This window comes from Xenopus tropicalis, chromosome 10 (assembly GCF_000004195.4).
Source record: "Xenopus tropicalis strain Nigerian chromosome 10, UCB_Xtro_10.0, whole genome shotgun sequence".
Classification (NCBI taxonomy): Eukaryota; Metazoa; Chordata; class Amphibia; order Anura; family Pipidae; genus Xenopus; species Xenopus tropicalis.
In genome coordinates, this window is record NC_030686.2 from 38,990,210 (window position 1) to 39,009,144 (window position 18,935).

The 18,935-nt window shown below is 40.3% G+C and overlaps 1 protein-coding gene across 1 annotated transcript; it reads left to right on the forward strand.

Moving 5' to 3' along the window:
* The first annotated feature begins 8,822 nt into the window (after nucleotides 1-8,822).
* On the forward strand, nucleotides 8,823-13,689 carry LOC116408072 (C3a anaphylatoxin chemotactic receptor-like). The gene is made up of 2 exons (XM_031894847.1): nucleotides 8,823-9,134; nucleotides 11,377-13,689. The coding sequence occupies exons 1-2, from the start codon at nucleotides 9,123-9,125 to the stop codon at nucleotides 12,502-12,504; spliced, it is 1,140 nt and encodes a 379-aa protein (XP_031750707.1). The 5' UTR covers nucleotides 8,823-9,122; the 3' UTR covers nucleotides 12,505-13,689.
* The last annotated feature ends 5,246 nt before the right edge of the window (nucleotides 13,690-18,935 follow it).

Below are 18,935 nucleotides of genomic sequence, written 5' to 3' on the forward strand. Positions count from 1 at the left end.
CTTTGGTACAAATAAACAGTTTTGTGCGTGTAATACATTTAAACAGAGTATACAATCATTTAGTAAGCTAGGCTGGGGGCTGTTTGTTGCAGTTGTACTTTTGTCATTACCTCTGATATCACAAGACATGCAAGGATTATATTTCTATTTTATTTGCTGCTTTACGCTGTACCTTTGGCATTAGCATTCAGGCTAACAAAGCGCTGCACAGAGACATGAAACAAATAATTCCATTTAATCCCGGCTCCTTGTGTGTCGCACTGCTGTACAGCTTTTTTGTAACAGTCGTATTTCTTTTACATTGGGTCTTGCACTGACAACGCCTTTGATATTCTCTTAATGTCATAGCTAGGAATGAAATATATATATATTAAAGCATGAGTTCAACATTAAGTGTGGTCTTAACACCACGGCTCTTTAATTATTCTCTTGTGTGGTTGAAGGGAATCTATTATATGTGCTTAATAGTGATGAGCGAAAACACGGGACAGATTCGCTCATCACTAGTGCTTACTTGTGGCCCGGGTGAAGAGTAATAAAAAGCTTATTATATGAAGATGATTATTATTATTATATAAAAGTGTATGGGGAAATTCAGCAGCTCCAAAAAATATTTTCCCATTTGGAATTTGGAAACATTCCAAATACTCAGTCATATTGATAAATGGTTGAAAAGTGTATTAACAATTCATAAAATATATGTGAGATTTTATGAATGCTTCATGTAAAGGTCACCGACACAGGCCAACATTAGCTGCTGGTTTGGTCTTTTCAGACAGAGTTAGTGGTTTATTAGTCCATCTAATGTAAAGACTCGGAGAGCAACACAAGCACCATAAAAGTTCATGGAGGAGCCAAATAAGGGCTGTGATTGGCTATTAGGCAGCCTCTATGCACCCTATCAGCTTACAGGGGCTTTATTTGGTAGGAAATCTTGTTTTTATTCAACCAAAACTTGCCCCCAAGTCAGGAATTCAAAAATAACTCCCTGGTTTGGGGGCACTGAGAGCAACACCCAAGGGGTTGGGGAGCAACATGTTGCCCTGAGCCACTGGTTGGGGATCACTGCTGTAGATGAAAAAAGTAATAAAACATTTGGAGATAATAAACACTATGGGCCCGATTCACTAAAGTGCGATAAAATTTAGCGCAACAATTAGCGCGCGATTCACTACAGCATTACCGCATGCATTAAGTTGCCATATCGCATGCGTAAATTTTCGCGCAACCGCATGCGTTAATTTCCGCGATGAAAAGAATACGATCGCATGATTCACTATAACTTAGGCGCGCTAAATATCGTATTCGGCTATGCGAAAATTATAGAAAAGTACAGTAAATGGGTTTTTGGCAATAAAATATGGCCTTACAGTGTTATTTATTCAAGTATGTGTCTTTTTACTCAATTTTACTAAAGTCTTGGCATGTATGGAATTTCGCTACTAATATACAGTACTATAGCGGTAAAAATTTAGTCGCCAAAATATACAGTACAATAGTGGTAAAAATTTAGTCGCCAAAATATACAGTGCAATAGTGGTAAAAATTTAGTCGCGATAATATACAGTACAATATAGCGGTAAATATTTAGTCGCACAAAATACATTACTAGGTATATGTTGGCGATGTGTCGCGACTTTGTAATCACGCGCGACTTGCGGCCATTTTGTGGCGATTTTGGAATCTCGTGACATGTGTGGCCATTTTGTGTCATGCTGTCACCACACTGAGAGCACCATGCCTGGGGTTTCAGAGCTGCTAATGGAGGTATAATATATATAATTGAGTTCCTCCTGCGCTCAGGGTATGACAGGCTGCCGCTGGGGCCAATAGGGGTCCATGAGCGCAAGAGGGCTATCCTGCGCAACCTAATAGCTGGGTTGTGCAGGGGCTTTCGCATCGAAATGGACCTCCACCTGCTCCAGCGGATTTGGTCAGACCTGAAGCGCAGGAACTTTTAGGAGATCTCTGAAATAGCTGCAGGTAATTATTCTACTTTAATATGGTTTTACACAATACGTTTCTTAAAAGATTTAGCAAGTAATTTGAACTTGAAATGTATATTCTCTCTCTCTCTCTCTCTATATATATGTGTATATATGCATGTTTTTTCAAAAATACACAATAAAGTTGACAATAAAGAGAGAACTTTAAATATGTTGTGGCATTTTGAAAAACAAATACATATACACACATATATATATATATATACAGCCAGAATGCTTGGGACCAAGGGTATTCCGGATAAGGGGTCTTTCCGTTATTTGGATCTCCATACCTTAAGTCTAAGAAAAAATCAATAAAACATGAATTAAACACAATACGATGGTTTTGCCTCCAATAATGATTATTTACATCTTAGTTGGGATCAAGTACAGGTACTGTTTTATTATTACAGAGAAAAGGGAATCATTTAACCATTAAATAAACCCAATAGGGCTGTTCTGCCCCCAATAAGGGGTAATTATATCTTAGTTGGGATCAAGTACAGGTACTGTTTTATTTTTACAGAGAAAAGGGAATCATTTAACCATTAAATAAACCCAATAGGGCTGTTCTGCCCCAATAAGGGGTAATTATATCATATATGGTTTGTCCCTGAAGAAGAGCACTGTTGGTGCTCGAAACGTCGGATCTTTTTCAATAAATGCTTTATCTTTTTGCAAAGTCCCTGTGTGTGCGGCTCTGTGCTTCTTTATTATTGTTTTTTGCCTGCACCCAGGGCCTCTGATCTTTTGGATGGTGTGCTCCTGTTTGTTCTTATATATATATATATATGTGTGTGTTTTTGTATATGTGCATTTATAACTGTTTGTCTGTGTATTTCCCAGCATATTTACATGTCCCAATAACATAACAGCATTATGAATGGTAATACATACAAAGGGAACCTGATTAACTACTGTATAAGGAACAATTGGGCAATTTGCTGCACATGGTGAGGAATCCTGCAATAGCCAAACCAAAGTCACAGAAAAACAAAATGCACTTAGAATTTATTATTTCATAACAGCCTCACTAATGTACAGATGTCCCATTGCTATTGCTAAGGTTGCTGATAAGATACAGTCTTAATATACTCCTCCATCTGCTCCTAATGTTGCGCCATGTTGGGTAGAATAACATTCTGTGCACAAACTCGTCTTCCCCTGTTTGTTTGTAGTTACAGATATTGTGAATGGAGTTGGGGTGCCATATTGGTTGGCATTTACTCATGCTCCATTTGTAGATATTACAGGTATGCAGCAAATGGTTTCATTTGGTTTCATTCTGATACTTTGTGAAGAAACTGTGGATGATGCCATACAGGATAAAGGAGGGTTCCAAGGCATATTTAGGAAATTACACACCAAAATGCCACTATGTGAGTTCTGATGATAATCTCATACACACATAATACAAAAGGTGCAAAGACCATACCATACGTAAAAAGCTCAAACGTCATCTTGAGGGTATCAGGGGCACAGTGTCCAGAAAGAGGAGAATCAGTAGATCATCAAGTACATCTCAAGCAGAGAACTAGGACAGATGATAGAGAGGAGCCATTAGGGTGAGCAAAAGTATAGGAGCATCAGGTCTGGTTGGGGAAATGCAAAACTATATCAGAGATGTCCATGGGTTTATTGTTTAGTTGCCTTCAGTTTTTTAGCCCTGGCACCTTGGAAAACATACAGTTACCCCTCTATATTCACAGCCCAAACAGATCAGGTTTTTGTTGAAAAAATAAATGAGTATCTTTAAATAGACCCAAACCCAAAGGAACAGTCTTTTCTTTTAATACACTTCTATCTTGTTGTATATGTGAATAAAATTAATATCAAACTGTAATCTATTTGGGCCAGAAAACAACATTTTTATTCTTGATTTGGTCGCTCGATTTCCTTTCTTTCACAGGGTCTAGGACTAGAGAAATACATAGAAATACAAGTGATCCTCCCATATAAGCTGCACATACTGTAGCTGCAGTTTTCCTAGATCCCAGCAGATTATTGGTTATGGTGCCTTATAATGTCCATTTAGTCAGATGACCAGATTTTCCCTCTAACAGCAATTTACCACATCCTTTTGATATCATTAGCAATAGTTTGGAGCTGAACAGTCAGGTCAGACAGTTGTTGCTCAAAAATGCAAAACCAAACATGGAGGAGCAGCCATTTGTTCTTGTGGGGACCAGGCGAGTGTCACCAAGATGAACTGGGAAGTGATTCTGGGAATCCCATATAGATTGTAAGCTCTACGGGGCAGGGACCTCCATCCTCTTGTGTCTTTGACTCTTAACTTATTGCAACTGTATTTATCTTGTATTTATCTGTATGTATTGTTATACTTTGTATTTATCTATTATCTTAATAACCCCCTGTTTGTATTAATGTATTCTACTGTACAGCGCTGCGTACATAAGTAGCGCTTTATAAATAAAGATATACATACATACATACATATGGTGCTTATCTAGTGCAGTCTGCATAAGCAAAAGTAAGCAAACTTTATCTCAACGTGTCCTTGTTGCTTTTCTTATTCCTAGACATAAACAGGATCGGACTGGGGGGCCCACCAGGGCTACCGCCCCAGGGGCCCCGCACCCCCCAGGGTACCCCTGCCGGCCACGTGCCCCGCCACACTCCCCCAACCCCCGCAGGGGACCCCTCCAGTCACCCACCCCATAGCGAGCATAAGTGAAACGCATCAGGGGAGGACACCGGCAGCCTGGGGGAGCGGCAAAAGGCATCAGGTCATCAAGCATCAGGCCCAGTCCAACCCTGGACATAAAAGTAACACCCGGGCAATCCATAACTAAATGGCTGCATCATTAAAGTCCCTGCTCTTACTATTTGCTGCCTGTTCTAATCAGCAGGTAGCATTTACAGGTTACCAGTTAAAAAGCAAATCTTACTGGTTACTATGGGTTACTGCTTCTGGGCACACTAAGTGCCTTTTATTACATATGGGGGTAAGTGCAATGTCACATGGCATTTTACTTCATCTGTAAATGAGAAGTCCAGTTGTATTAGACTTAATTCTACTAGATACTGTATATCATGACCTGGATGAATGAGAATATTCATAGACATACAACAACAATGCTGTTTTCCTGAAGTTTTCATGAATTTCTTGTTTGCTAACAGCTCCTTGGGTGAGGAATTTCTGTAGTTTGTAGAATGGCAAATGATAAATATTCTCACAATATTAATAAAGAACAACTTAAATGGCAACCTTGAAAATGATATCATATCTGGTAAAATGGTGAGGTGTCTAGGTTGCCTTTACTATCATTAGCATTACACCGGCGACTTACAAAGCACATAACAAAAACGTTATGACAAACTGGGGTCTAACAAGAAATCGGTACAGTTACAGACTTATTATGATCTAGAGAAATTGGAAACACTTATGCGGTTGAGCATCATCAAGACTAAAAGTGCTAATTGCAAAAGAAACATATTGCTTTTCAAGAGGCTTTTCTCCCCAACGCTTCTCACAGGTAAACACTTTCATTGCTTGTATATCTTTAAGCAAAACAACTACTGAAACTGTTTGGGTCAAATGGAAAGCTCTGTAAACTGTTTTCCCCTCAAAAATCTACTCTGTGAGCTTCACCCTCAGCAGAAGATATAGTTGGGTTACGTAATCATCAATTTCCTCTGTTAATAGCTCCTGTGGTTATTCCCATTTCCATTTGATAGGAAAACAACAACATCAACAACGAATTAGGATCTTAATTGCCCCCCTTACAGTGAATTTGTGGATATTTAGCTCTGAGACTGTGGAAAGACAGGACCCTGGGCAGCTGCACTGTAGACTCAGGTATGGTATTGCACTTTTATTTTATCATGGTTCTTACTGAGGATATTTAAGCTTATACTTCTTTTAACGTTTGGTACTTTATCATGTAACTCAGAGCATCTTTATTATATAGAGAGATAGGTTATAGGGTATTGTAATAGGGCCCCAGGGCAAGGGGCTTCTTGTTACAATCACATATATCCCTCAGTCCAGTTGTTTTAGACTTTAAGCTCTACTAGATACTGTATATCATGACCTGGATGAATTAGAATCTTCATAGATATATTCCTCTGTATTAAAGACTCATTAAGCTACCTTAAATTTATCTGCTGTATTTTATAATTACCGTATATACTCGAGTATAAGCCGATCCGAATATAAGCCGAGGTACCTAATTTTACCTAAGAAAAAAACTGGAAAAACGTATTGACTCGAGTATAAGCCTAGGGTGGGAAATGCAGCAGCTACTGCGGCATTTTTAACACCTTTAACAATGGTGGAAAATACCCCCAAACAGTATTCCTACTTCTTGTATCTCTCACACTATGTATGGGTGTTTGGCTCAAGGTCTGGTATGTTTAATAAAGGAGCATCCTGATCGCACAGGCAGCTAAAAAGCAATAAGTCCACGGAGCCCCACATAATGTTACATGAGCAACACCCACAGTAGCTTTGAGCCATGTTATTCACATCATTACTGCCTTCATGCACTTATCCAAGCCAGGGTGCTCAGAAACACTCGCCATGTGGGCACACAAAATACACGCAAGTGAGCGCACGCGCGTGCATATATAGGTAGATATTAGTAGAAGAAGGAGACCAGACACCACACAGCAATATGCCACAAGTTAGGGCAGAAGGAGGCCACTTACCCCAGCCCAGGGGCTGCTCTGCCTGCTACAGCCATTCTCCTCCAGCACAGCTGCCATAGCACAGTCCGCATAGTCTTCCGGTCCTTGTAGTCCAGATCACACATGGAAAGAAACTAAAACTACAACTCCCATTGCTCCTTGCACAACTTTTAATACCCGCTGGCCAATGACAAACGAGAGGCCGGTGACATCAGCCAGCCTGTCTTAGCAATAGGGCAGAACGCTACAGACAAGCCACGCCCCGTAACTTCAAAGTGAGGCATGACACTCAGTAGTAGAAGGCCGACGCACAGGCAGTGAAACACGGAAGTCAAGGCGCAGCGCGTCTGGTTGCCGTAACAACAGAGCAGCCGAAGCGCTTCAGCCATGAGTCCCGTACGGCCCTGGTTCTACACCCCACGGGAAGTGTCTTGGCGCTGCATCGTCAGCGACCTGTGGGTGTCCTACCTGGGCAGGGTGTACGATCTGACCCCTCTGCTGGAGCAGCACAAAGGTGAGTCGGCGGGTTTTCTGGGTGTTCTGTAGGTACCTCTGCTCTGCGCATGCATATGTCCGTTGGGGGTGTGCGTGCATAATGGATGTCAGCCAGTTAAGGTACATCTTGAAATCCTTCAAATCCATATACTGGAGTATAAGCCGAGGGTGACGTTTTCAGCACATTTTTGGGGCTGAAAAACTCGGCTTATACTCGAGTATATACGGTACTCCCTTTGTCTAAGAATCTGGATGCTTCTTCAACGCTTACAGGGGTAATTACTAGAAAAACTTGATCAACCCAGTTATGTGGGAGTTATAGCTGGTATTCAATTCCATCCCTAAAGAACGTAGGCTGGCCCTACATGGCTTAATATAAGTAGCCAACTTTGCCACTTCTGAGTTAGCAACGTGCTGACCCAGGCATGGGGCCAAAACATTGGTCTTCTCGAACCAAGACCTGGTCAAGGTTTAGCCAGATTTCATTAGTGGTGGCTGAAGAATAGTGTCAGGGAAGTATCATGCTGGCCCATGGATGCATTCCTCTCCCAACAGGTCTGCACTGGCACCAAATTGATTGGACTATTGGTCCAAAGACAAAAACACATTTTGGTGCACCGCCTGAGGAATCAAATGGGGCAAATTTGGAAGTCTCACTAAACAAGTTGCCTTTCCAGTGTAGAGTTAGTTTAAGGGGCTTATTCATGCTGTGTACAATTATTGACAAGCAATTATTGACAAGCATAGAAAAAATTCCTAAAAGATGCAAAATAAAGGCTGTGATTGGCTATTTGGTAGCCCCATATGGACTGCTAGTCTGAAGGAGGCTCTGCTTGAAGTAAAACTGTGTCTCTGTGCTTTCAAAACTTGACTCCAAACCAGAAATGTAAAAATGGCACCTACTTTGAGGCCACTTGGAGCAACATCGATGGGAATGGTCAGCTCATGTTGCTCACAAGTCGCTGGTTGGGGATCACTGGTTTAAACAAAGCTTCTATGAATTGGGAGTATACAAGACTTGGTATAGAGGCAAATGGAAGCAGGAAATAGCCCCCAGAACCAAGGGGGAAAGGCAAAAAAGTCACCAGTGCTCCTATGTGCACTGCGAATGCCCTTATGGGACTCCTCTCTGTTACCTTCTCTTCTGCTGCTGGTGTAAAGGGGGAAACCACACTGGATACTTGAATAAGGCTTCTTCAATATGCCATAATAAGTGCTAGCCATTGCCCCTCTTTGAGTCCTAGTAAAACCCCAGGGGAAACCTGTCACCAACCTGTAATGCTGCCCAGTGCCACTTATTTACCCTGTAGTGTTATTTAGAGGGCAATGGCTCTGGCAACTGAAGCAAGTATAATGCCCCAAGCAACAATCAGAACTAATGTTTTATATAAAGAGTGAATGTTTATTTAGTGTAGGATATTCCTTTTCCAAGGAAAAGGGTTTTCCTCTTTAATTTCGTAATCATGTGATGATGATGCATTTTGCCAGGGAACCTTACATGGAAACGTGTGAGCAACTAGTTATTATCTTCTGGAAGCATTAATAAAGATCTAAAGCCAAGATGTTCTCTGTTGATATTTTGCCATGGGAAGGAGATAACTGGCAAATAGAACAATACCAAACATGGTGCTGTTTGCAGCAATAGAAAATGACTAGGAACAATATTAGCTCCTTAGGGCTTTTGTATAAACAACAGGACATCAACAAACACATTTTATGCGAAGCAATTATCATCCGTGTTTGTGGTTTTTATACCATTTATTATGCCCCCTAGGAATCCTTTCTCGGTTCCTTTTTCTACTGAATGCAAACAGTGCTCGGATCTTCAGTTTGCTCTGCTTGATGCATATAAATTCTCTGGATGTCCCGATACTAGAAAAGCTTGAGGAGGCAAAGGAGCAACACTGGTCACTAGCTAAGGCCTGAAAAGGATCAAATAACAAGCACAGCCTCGGATAAGAGCAGTTATACAACTTGTTTGCCAACAGAATAATGAACACCTTGGTAAGTACACTTATTCCACTTCAAATTGCACAAGATACTTTTTGAGTGCTGTGTGCTTGGTGACATGTTTATATGTTTTCCATTAAAAAATGTTTGATTACATGCATATATGTGCCAGCTGTTACAATATATTATATTAGAAACTAAGAAATGATTATGAGGCTACCCAGAAGGCATACAAATTCACTCACAACTAAAGAACTGTCCCTTTGAGCTGTAAAGCTCTTGGCACCTTCTAGCTTTGTGCATCCAAGTCACAGGGCAATTAATAGCCCCTCTTGGCTTCTGATAATTTACACATGAAAAAAAATATTTTGAAGAGCAAGATATCTTACATTGAAAGCCGTAACCTTCCAAAAAGTAATGCAGGTATGGGATTTATGATACACTTGGGACCTGGGATTTCCTAGATCAAATGAAATCCCTTTTGATATCTATCTGCATCTGCATCAGCAAGTGTTTTAGTGATTTGCCAGCGGTTGCTAAATACTACCGTATTTTCCGGCGTATAAGACGACTTTTTAACCCAGAAAAATCTGGGTTAAAGTCGGGGGTCGTCTTATACGCCGGGTACTTGCTTGCAGGGCCCCCCAGTGTCCTCCACCACCCCTCCCGCTCGCCTGCTGCGTCCGGCTGATTCATCCGGCTTTATCCACCACCCCTCCTGCTTGCCTGCTGCTTCCTCCGGCTGCTTAGGTTGCGCCCCGTGCGCGCTGACGTGACGCGTATGCACGGGGCGCAACCAATAAAATTAATCGCTGACCCCTTTAAAGCGTTACAGGCTCATTGGTGGTCAGCGGTTAATTTTATTTGTTGCGCCTCGTGCATACGCGTCACGTCAGCGCGCACGGGGCGCAACCTAAGCAGCCGGAGGAAGCAGTAGGCAAGCGGGAGGGGTGGTGGAGGACGCTGAGGGGCCCTGCAAGCAAGTACCCGGCGTATAAGACGACCCCCGACTTTAACCCAGATTTTTCTGGGTTAAAAAGTCGTCTTATACGCCGGAAAATATGGTAGTATTTAGCAACCGCTGGCAAAACACTAAAACACTTGCTGATGCAGATAGATATCAAAAGGGATTTCATTTGATCTAGGAAATCCCAGGTCCCGGTATGTGGGGGAGGATGTTGGGGGGAGCTGAAGTATGTGGGGGAGGATGTTGGGGGGAGCTGGAGCATGTTGGGGAGGACGCTAGGGGGAGCTGGATGATGTTGGGGAGGACGCTAGGGGGAGCTGGATGATGTTGGGGAGGACGCTAGGGGGAGCTGGATGATGTTGGGGAGGACGAGCTTTAGGATGCTGAGGGGGAGAGATTGAGGATATTTTAACTGCAAAAGTTGGGGGTCGTCTTATACGCCCAGTCGTCTTGTACGCCGGAAAATACGGTACTCCCAAACCACAATTGGAGCCATGCAGGTTAAAAATCCTTTATGTTTATATTAAAAAAAAAAGTCTAATAAGTAATGACAGTTTACATAGTTTCAGTCAAAAAAAACATGTAATATTGCTGTCTTTGATTCATATATTATTGATAAAGAGAGATATATAGGAATAGGTTAGAGGTATAGCTATGGTATTGTCGGTAGGTTTTAGTTAGGTAGGAAAAGGGAAGAGAGGGATTAGTAAGGGAATAAATTGAGATAAGGAGATAATACCATGTAAGTCCATTGTCTATAAGCCATATTGCTTTATTTTAGGTTGAGGATTTTTCCCCTTTTTGTTGGTTATTATTGTTGGCCATCTTGCGGGGTGGGTACTGTAGTTTCACGGTATACATTCCATTGTGCCCATATTTTATTGTATTGCTCCTTTTTGTTAATGTCATTCCAGGCTGCCATTTGTTCCATTGAGGCTCTTACGTCCATGTTTTGTAGTATTTGTTTAATTTCGAAGGGGCCTCCTGTTTTCCACCCTTTTGCTATGAGTGTGGGGGTCACATATAAAATGTGGAATAGGAGTTTTTCTTTGGGGGTTAGGGATAGTTTCGGGGAAATGCATTATCAGTGCTGCTTCTGGTGTTTTTGGTAATTTTATTGTAAAGACTTGTTGCCATATGTTGCTTACTCTTGGGCAGTGCCACCACATGTGTAAGTCCCTTGGTGGTCACATCTTCTCCAGCACGTGGTGGGATATGTTGCTGAGATGTGGTGGAGTCGACCTGGTGTTAAGTGCCATCTATATAAGAGTTTTATAATGGGCAGCATTTTAGGCTACACCGGTAACTGTCAGTTTATCCCTTTTTCAGACAGAAGGACTGGTGGTAACTACGGAGGAACCCTGGATGCCAAAGACAGAGAGTCTTACAGCAGACCCTTGCCGTGACAGCATTAAACTCCAAGCAAACTTCACTCAAATCTCAGAGCCGGTCCGTTACGCCAGTTTTGTGCTATCCGTCCTCACCTGTGCCCTGGGCTTAGTCGGCAATGCTCTTGTTATCTGGGTAACCGGATTCCACATGAAGAAACACAGGTCCAAGATTTGGTTTCTGAACTTGGCCGTGGCAGATTTTGCCTTTGTCCTCTGCTTGCCTCTTTATTGTGTTGCCTTATTTACAGACAACTGGCCAATCGGACGATACTCATGTAAAGTGTATAATTATGTCTCTACGTGTAATATGTATGCAAGTATTTTTATCATAACTACCCTAACCATCGACAGAGTTTTGGCAACGGCTAAACCAATATGGCACCATAAGTTTGCCTCTCGCCGTATTTATTACTCAACCTGCGCAGTGATTTGGGTAATAACGGCTCTGTCCAGCCTTCCGGTATTCCTTTTAAGTGAAGAAGTGATTCATGGTGAAAAAGTGCAGTGCAAATTGGTAAATGCTGAAAAGAGCTCAACTACACTCGGCATTAGGAAAAGAGACGTGCCAAGGTTTTCAAGCTCTCTAGAAACTTTATCTGTCCCCGAAACATCATGTGACGTGGATATTGCAGAAAATTACTTTTTAACAAAAAGCATTCTAATTCCTTTCCTAGTGGTTGGTTACTTCATCCCGTTGCTTGTCATACTATTCTCCAATATAATTATCACTAGGCAAGTGAGGGACTCCAAGTCAGTGAAGTCTCCCAGACTGTACAGAATTATAATAATGGTGATTCTGTTTTTCTTTCTGACATGGACACCGGTGGTTATAGCACAGATTATTTTGCTGGTCTCTCTGAACAATCGCAACTTAATACTCATGTCCCAGATACACAGGATTATGCCTCTGATGACCAGCATAGCGTATACTAACTCCTGTATAAACCCTTTCATATACGCACTGGTTGGTACCCAGCTTAGAGAAGAAATTTCAGGTTTCATGAGTAGCACAAGAAAGTCACTTTCAAAAAGTTCAACCTCTGGCAGATCTTATGTAGAACAATAATAAAGAGTTATACTATATTTAATAGGGATGCACCGAATCCAGGATTCAGTTCGGTATTTGGCCAAGATCCAGCCTTTTTTGTCAGGGTATAAAGGCCAGACTTTATGGATACATTAAAGATTTTCGCCTGGCATGGAACCCATGGGCTGTGCATTGCTTCATAACTGGCAAAAGGCCAAAAATGCTTCCGGACAGCAGGCACCAGGATATTTTTCTATTTATATCATCCCAATTCATTAATGCCCCCAAGTAAAGTTATTGGCTCCTGGTGAAATGAGCAAAGCCAATTCCACCTGCTGCTTAATATCCCCAGCACAGTGGGAATGCTAGGCCACCACCAATATATAAAACTACTTATTAAACTCTTAGAGAATAAGCCATCACCACTCTGAATACAACTGTAATAACGAAATATTGTCCATTTTCTCACGTGCCACTCTGTAAAATAACTACCTGCTCAATAACCATCTTAACTTATCCATACCCATTCTGCCCTACACCAAGTCATAGGCCACTATGCTCTAAATGAAGCTCCATGGCTTCCCTAGCAGATTGCACAGAGCATTGTGCAGTTCATACAACATCTGTCCTTTATATAAGCACCAATGTCCTATAGGTAGGGTGGAAGTGAATGAAAGAACTTTAGGGGCCCTGTTACTATTGCTTTGGTACAAATAAACAGTTTTGTGCGCGTAATACATTTAAACAGAGTATACAATCATTTAATAAGCTAGGCTGGGGGCTGTTTGTTGCGGTTGTACTTTTGTCATTACCTCTGATATCACAAGACATGCAAGGATTATATTTCTATTTTATTTGCTGCTTTATTGCCTTTGGCATTAGCATTCAGGCTAACAAAGCGCTGCACAGAGACATGAAACAAATAATTCCATTTAATCCCGGCTCCTTGTGTGTCGCACTGCTGTACAGATTTTTTGTAACAGTCGTATTTCTTTTACATTGGGTCTTGCACTGACAACGCCTTTGATTTTCTCTTAATGTCATAGCTAGGAATGAAATATATATATATATTAAAGCATGAGTTCAACATTAAGTGTGGTCTTAACACCATGGCTCTTTAATTATTCTCTTGTGTAGTTGCAGGGAATCTATTATATGTGCTTAATAGTGATGAGCGAAAACACGGGACAGATTCGCTCATCACTAGTACTTACTTGTGCGAGGGTGAAGAGTAATGAAAAGCTTATTTTATGAAGATGATTATTATTATTACATAGCAGCTCCAAAAAATATTTTCCCATTTGGAATTTGGAAACATTCCATATACTCAGTCATATTGATAAATGGTTGAAAAGTGTATTTACAATTCATAAAATATATGTGAGATTTTATGAATGCTTCATGTAAAGGTCACCGACACAGGCCAACATTAGCTGCTGGTGTGGTCTTTTTAGACAGAGTTAGTGGTTTATTGGTCCATCTAATGGCATAATGTAAAAAGACTTGGAGAGCAACACAAGCACCATAAAAGTTCATGGAAGAGCCAAATAAGAGTTGTGATTGGCTATTAGGCAGCCTCTATGCACCCTATCAGCTTACAGGGGCTTTATTTGGCAGTAAATCTTGTTTTTATTCAACCAAAACTTGCCCCCAAGTCAGGAATTCAAACATAACTCCCTGGTTTGGGGGCACTGAGAGCAACACCCAAGGGGTTGGGGAGCAACATGTTGCCCTGAGCCACTGGTTGGGGATCACTGATGTAGATGAAAAAAGTAATAAATCATTTGGAGATAATAAACACATTATGTAACTATAAAATGAATCAAATGAAAGCAATTTGCACATCAGGAAACAAATATAAAAGGGGATCTTCAGAAATGAGAAAGATTCATTGACCATTGGAGCAGCTGTGGAGGTGCCATGGGAGAAAAAAAAAATTATAATATATATATATATATATACAGTGGTGTGAAAAACTATTTGCCCCCTTCCTGATTTCTTATTCTTTTGCATGTTTGTCACACTGAAATGTTTCTGCTCATCAAAAACCGTTAACTATTAGTCAAAGATAACATAATTGAACACAAAATGCAGTTTTTAAATGAAGGTTTACGTTATTAAGGGAGAAAAAAAACTCCAAATCTACATGGCCCTGTGTGAAAAAGTGATTGCCCCCCTTGTTAAAAAATAACTTAACTGTGGTTTATCAATTCAATGTTCAATTTCTGTAGTCACCCCCAGGCCTGATTACTGCCACACCTGTTTCAATCAAGAAATCACTTAAATAGGAGCTACCTGACACAGAGAAGTAGACCAAAAGCACCTCAAAAGCTAGACATCATGCCAAGATCCAAAGAAATTCAGGAACAAATGAGAACAAAAGTAATTGAGATCTATCAGTCTGGTAAAGGTTATAAAGCCATTTCTAAAGCTTTGGGACTCCGGCGAACCACAGTGAGAGCCATTATCCACAAATGGCAAAAACATGGAACAGTGGTGAACCTTCCCAGGAGTGGCCGGCCGACCAAAATTACCCCAAGAGCGCAGAGACAACTCATCCGAGAGGCCACAAAAGACCCCAGGACAACATCTAAAGAACTGCAGGCCTCACTTGCCTCAATTAAGGTCAGTGTTCACGACTCCACCATAACAAAGAGACTGGGCAAAAACGGCCTGCATGGCAGATTTCCAAGGCGCAAACCACTTTTAAGCAAAAAGAACATTATGGCTCGTCTCAATTTTGCTAAAAAACATCTCAATGATTGCCAAGACTTTTGGGAAAATACCTTGTGGACCGACGAGACAAAAGTTGAACTTTTTGGAAGGTGCGTGTCCCGTTACATCTGGTGTAAAAGTAACACAGCATTTCAGAAAAAGAACATCATACCAACAGTAAAATATGGCGGTGGTAGTGTGATGGTCTGGGGTTGTTTTGCTGCTTCAGGACCTGGAAGGCTTGCTGTGATAGATGGAACCATGAATTCTACTGTCTACCAAAAAATCCTGAAGGAGAATGTCCGGCCATCTGTTCGTCAACTCAAGCTGAAGCGATCTTGGGTGCTGCAGCAGGACAATGACCCAAAACACACCAGCAAATCCACCTCTGAATGGCTGAAGAAAAACAAAATGAAGACTTTGGAGTGGCCTAGTCAAAGTCCTGACCTGAATCCTATTGAGATGTTGTGGCATGACCTTAAAAAGGCGGTTCATGCTAGAAAACCCTCAAATAAAGCTGAATTACAACAATTCTGCAAAGATGAGTGGGCCAAACTTCCTCCAGAGCGCTGTAAAAGACTCGTTGCAAGTTATCGCAAACGCTTGATTGCAGTTATTGCTGCTAAGGGTGGCCCAACCAGGTATTAGGTTCAGGGGGCAATTACTTTTTCACACAGGGCCATGTAGGTTTGGATTTTTTTTCTCCCTAAATAATAAAAAGCCTCATTTAAAAACTGCATTTTGTGTTTACTTGTGTTATCTTTGACTAATAGTTAAATGTGTTTGATGATCAGAAACATTTTGTGTGACAAACATGCAAAAGAATAAGAAATCAGGAAGGGGGCAAATAGTTTTTCACACCACTGTATATATATATATATATATATAGACAGACAGAGTACCGCACACAAAGGGACTTTGTAGAAAAAACAAAATTATTTATTGAAAAAAATCCGACGTTTGTCCCTGAGGAAGAGCACAGTTTGGTGCTCGAAACGTCGGATTTTTTTCAATAAATAATTTTGTTTTTTCTACAAAGTCCCTTTGTGTGCGGTACTCTGTCTGTCTACTAAATTGTTTGACCAGCACCAAGGGCATTTGCTTTATTTATAGGGTGTGCTCCTCTTTTGGTTTTGTATATATATATATATATATAAGGCACGGTACTTCTATAAATGGCCCTAAACATGAAGGTTTGGTATTAATTCCTGTCCTTTGTATTCAAACATCGTTTTAAGACATATGAAACATATGCTATTATTTCTGTTAGCAGATATGATGAGTTACTGGCTCAGATTGTTCTTTTAACTTTACCATCCTGCATTATTTGCCCACCTTGGCGTGTCATTGGCTTGTAAAAGTGATGAGTTCACACAGGAGCCACACCTCCTCTCATTGACTCGGCTACTTCTTATTTATCTGTCTCATATAAGGTACATTTCTGGCATCTGGTTATAAAATACAGCACATACAGTAGTTTAACACTATAGAGGTATGGAATCCGTTATCTGGAAATCCATTATCCATCTTCCATAGACCCTATATTAATCAAATAATTCTAATTTTTATAAATTATACTTGATCCCAACTAAGACATAATTAGTCCAATCCTATTAGGTTTCATTAATGTTTAAAAAGACCCCTTATCCAGAAAAACTTAGGTCCTGAGCATTCTGTAAGACGGGGAAGATATAAGATAACAGCACATACAGTAGTTTAACCCTATAGAGGTATGGCATCCGTTATCTGGAAACCCATTATCCATCTCCCATAGACTCTATTTTAATCAAATAATTCCAATTTTTATAAATTATAAATTGCACTTGATCCCAACTAAGACATAATTAGCCCAATCCTATTAGGTTTCATTAATGTTTAAAGAGACCCCTTATCCAGAAAAACTTCCTGAGCATTCTGTAAGACAGGGAAGACACAACACTACAGGGCACATTTACTAAGCAATTTTGAGATAAAGTTGGATTTTTTCTTACTTCTAGATCATTTCAAAATTTACGAATGGCTTTCCACCAGAACTTGATTTTTTCCCCCTTAAAATTAGAGTTTTTCGAAAATAACTCCCATAATTCGTTTGATTTATTAATGTTTAGTTAACTTTTTTTGTCAAAAAATAATTGGGCAGGTTTGATCTGACAAGTACCATTGAGTCCTATGGAGGCTTAGAATAGTAGAGGAATAGAATAGTCAGTGACAGCCTGTCCTGGAACCTTCAATGAGAAATCAATCCCCTTATTGTTTTCAGTTTCACTCAGCTTCAATGGGAAATGAATCCCCTTGTTTTCTATTTCACATGTTTTCAAGGGGAAGCTAATCCCATCAGTGTTTTCTATTTCACCCAGTTTCAAGTGAAACTTAAACACATTATTGTTTTCCAAGAATGAGCGCCAATGCTCCTAAAATGGCTGCTGGAGCAATTCCTGTTTGGGAGAAATAGAGGATTCATGGAAATGATTGTCCGTTTAAAATCTAATTCTAACAATACTTTCGACTCAAAAAATTCAAGCATTATTCTGACATTTTATTAATACAGCAATGAGTTTCTATGACTTTCAAGTGACAATATTGCAAATAAGCCAACTTATTTTTCTTCCCTTTATCTGAAATCATGGGTCTCAATTCTCCACTTTGGTTCCGCTTTCTTCTACTGATATATATGCAATGGGCTTGCTAATTAGCTCAGTGCCAAGTTTATAATAACCCCCCCTTCCTTCCCAAAAGTGTTTTTACCCTCTCTCTCCCCGTGAGCACACACTTCGGCCGTGACTGTGAAAAGTTCTGTGGACTGCAAGGTAGGAAAGTAGTGTGTAGAATGATGAGGAAGGGAAATGAAAATATGTACAGGTATGGGACCTGTTATTCAGAATGCTCAGGTATGGGATCTGTTATCCAGACCTGGGGGTTTTCCGGATAAGGGATCTTTCCGTAATTTGGATCTCCACAATTTAGGTCTGCTAAAAAGAATTTAAATTTTGAATAAACCCAATAGGCTTGTTTTACCTCCAATAAGAATGAATTATATCTTAGTTGGGATCAAGTACAGGTACTGTTTTATTATTACAGAGAAAAGGGAATCATTTAACCATTAAATAAACCCAATAGGACTGTTCTGCCCCCAATAAGGGGTAATTATATCTTAGTTGGGATCAAGTACAGGTACTGTTTTATTATTACAGAGAAAAGGGAATCATTTAACCATTAAATAAACCCAATAGGGCTGTTCTGCCCCCAATAAGGGGTAATTATATCTTAGTTGGGATCAAGTACAGGTACTGTTTTATTATTACAGAGAAAAGGGAATCATTTAACCATTAAATAAACCCAATAGGGCTGTTCTGCCCCCAATAAGGGGTAATTATATCTTAGTTGGGATCAAGTACAGGTACTGTTTTATTATTACAGAGAAAAGGGAATCATTTAACCATTAAATAAACCCAATAGGGCTGTTCTGCCTCCAATAAGGGGTAATTATATCTTAGTTGGTTTCAAGTACAGGTACTGTTTTATTATTACAGAGAAAAGGGAATCATTTAACCATGAAATAAACCCAATAGGGCTGTTCTGCCTCCAATAAGGGGTAATTATATCTTAGTTGGGATCAAGTACAGGTACTGTTTTATTATTACAGAGAAAAGGGAATCATTTAACCATTAAATAAACCCAATAGGGCTGTTCTGCCCCCAATAAGGGGTAATTATATCTTAGTTGGGATCAAGTACAGGTACTGTTTTATTATTACA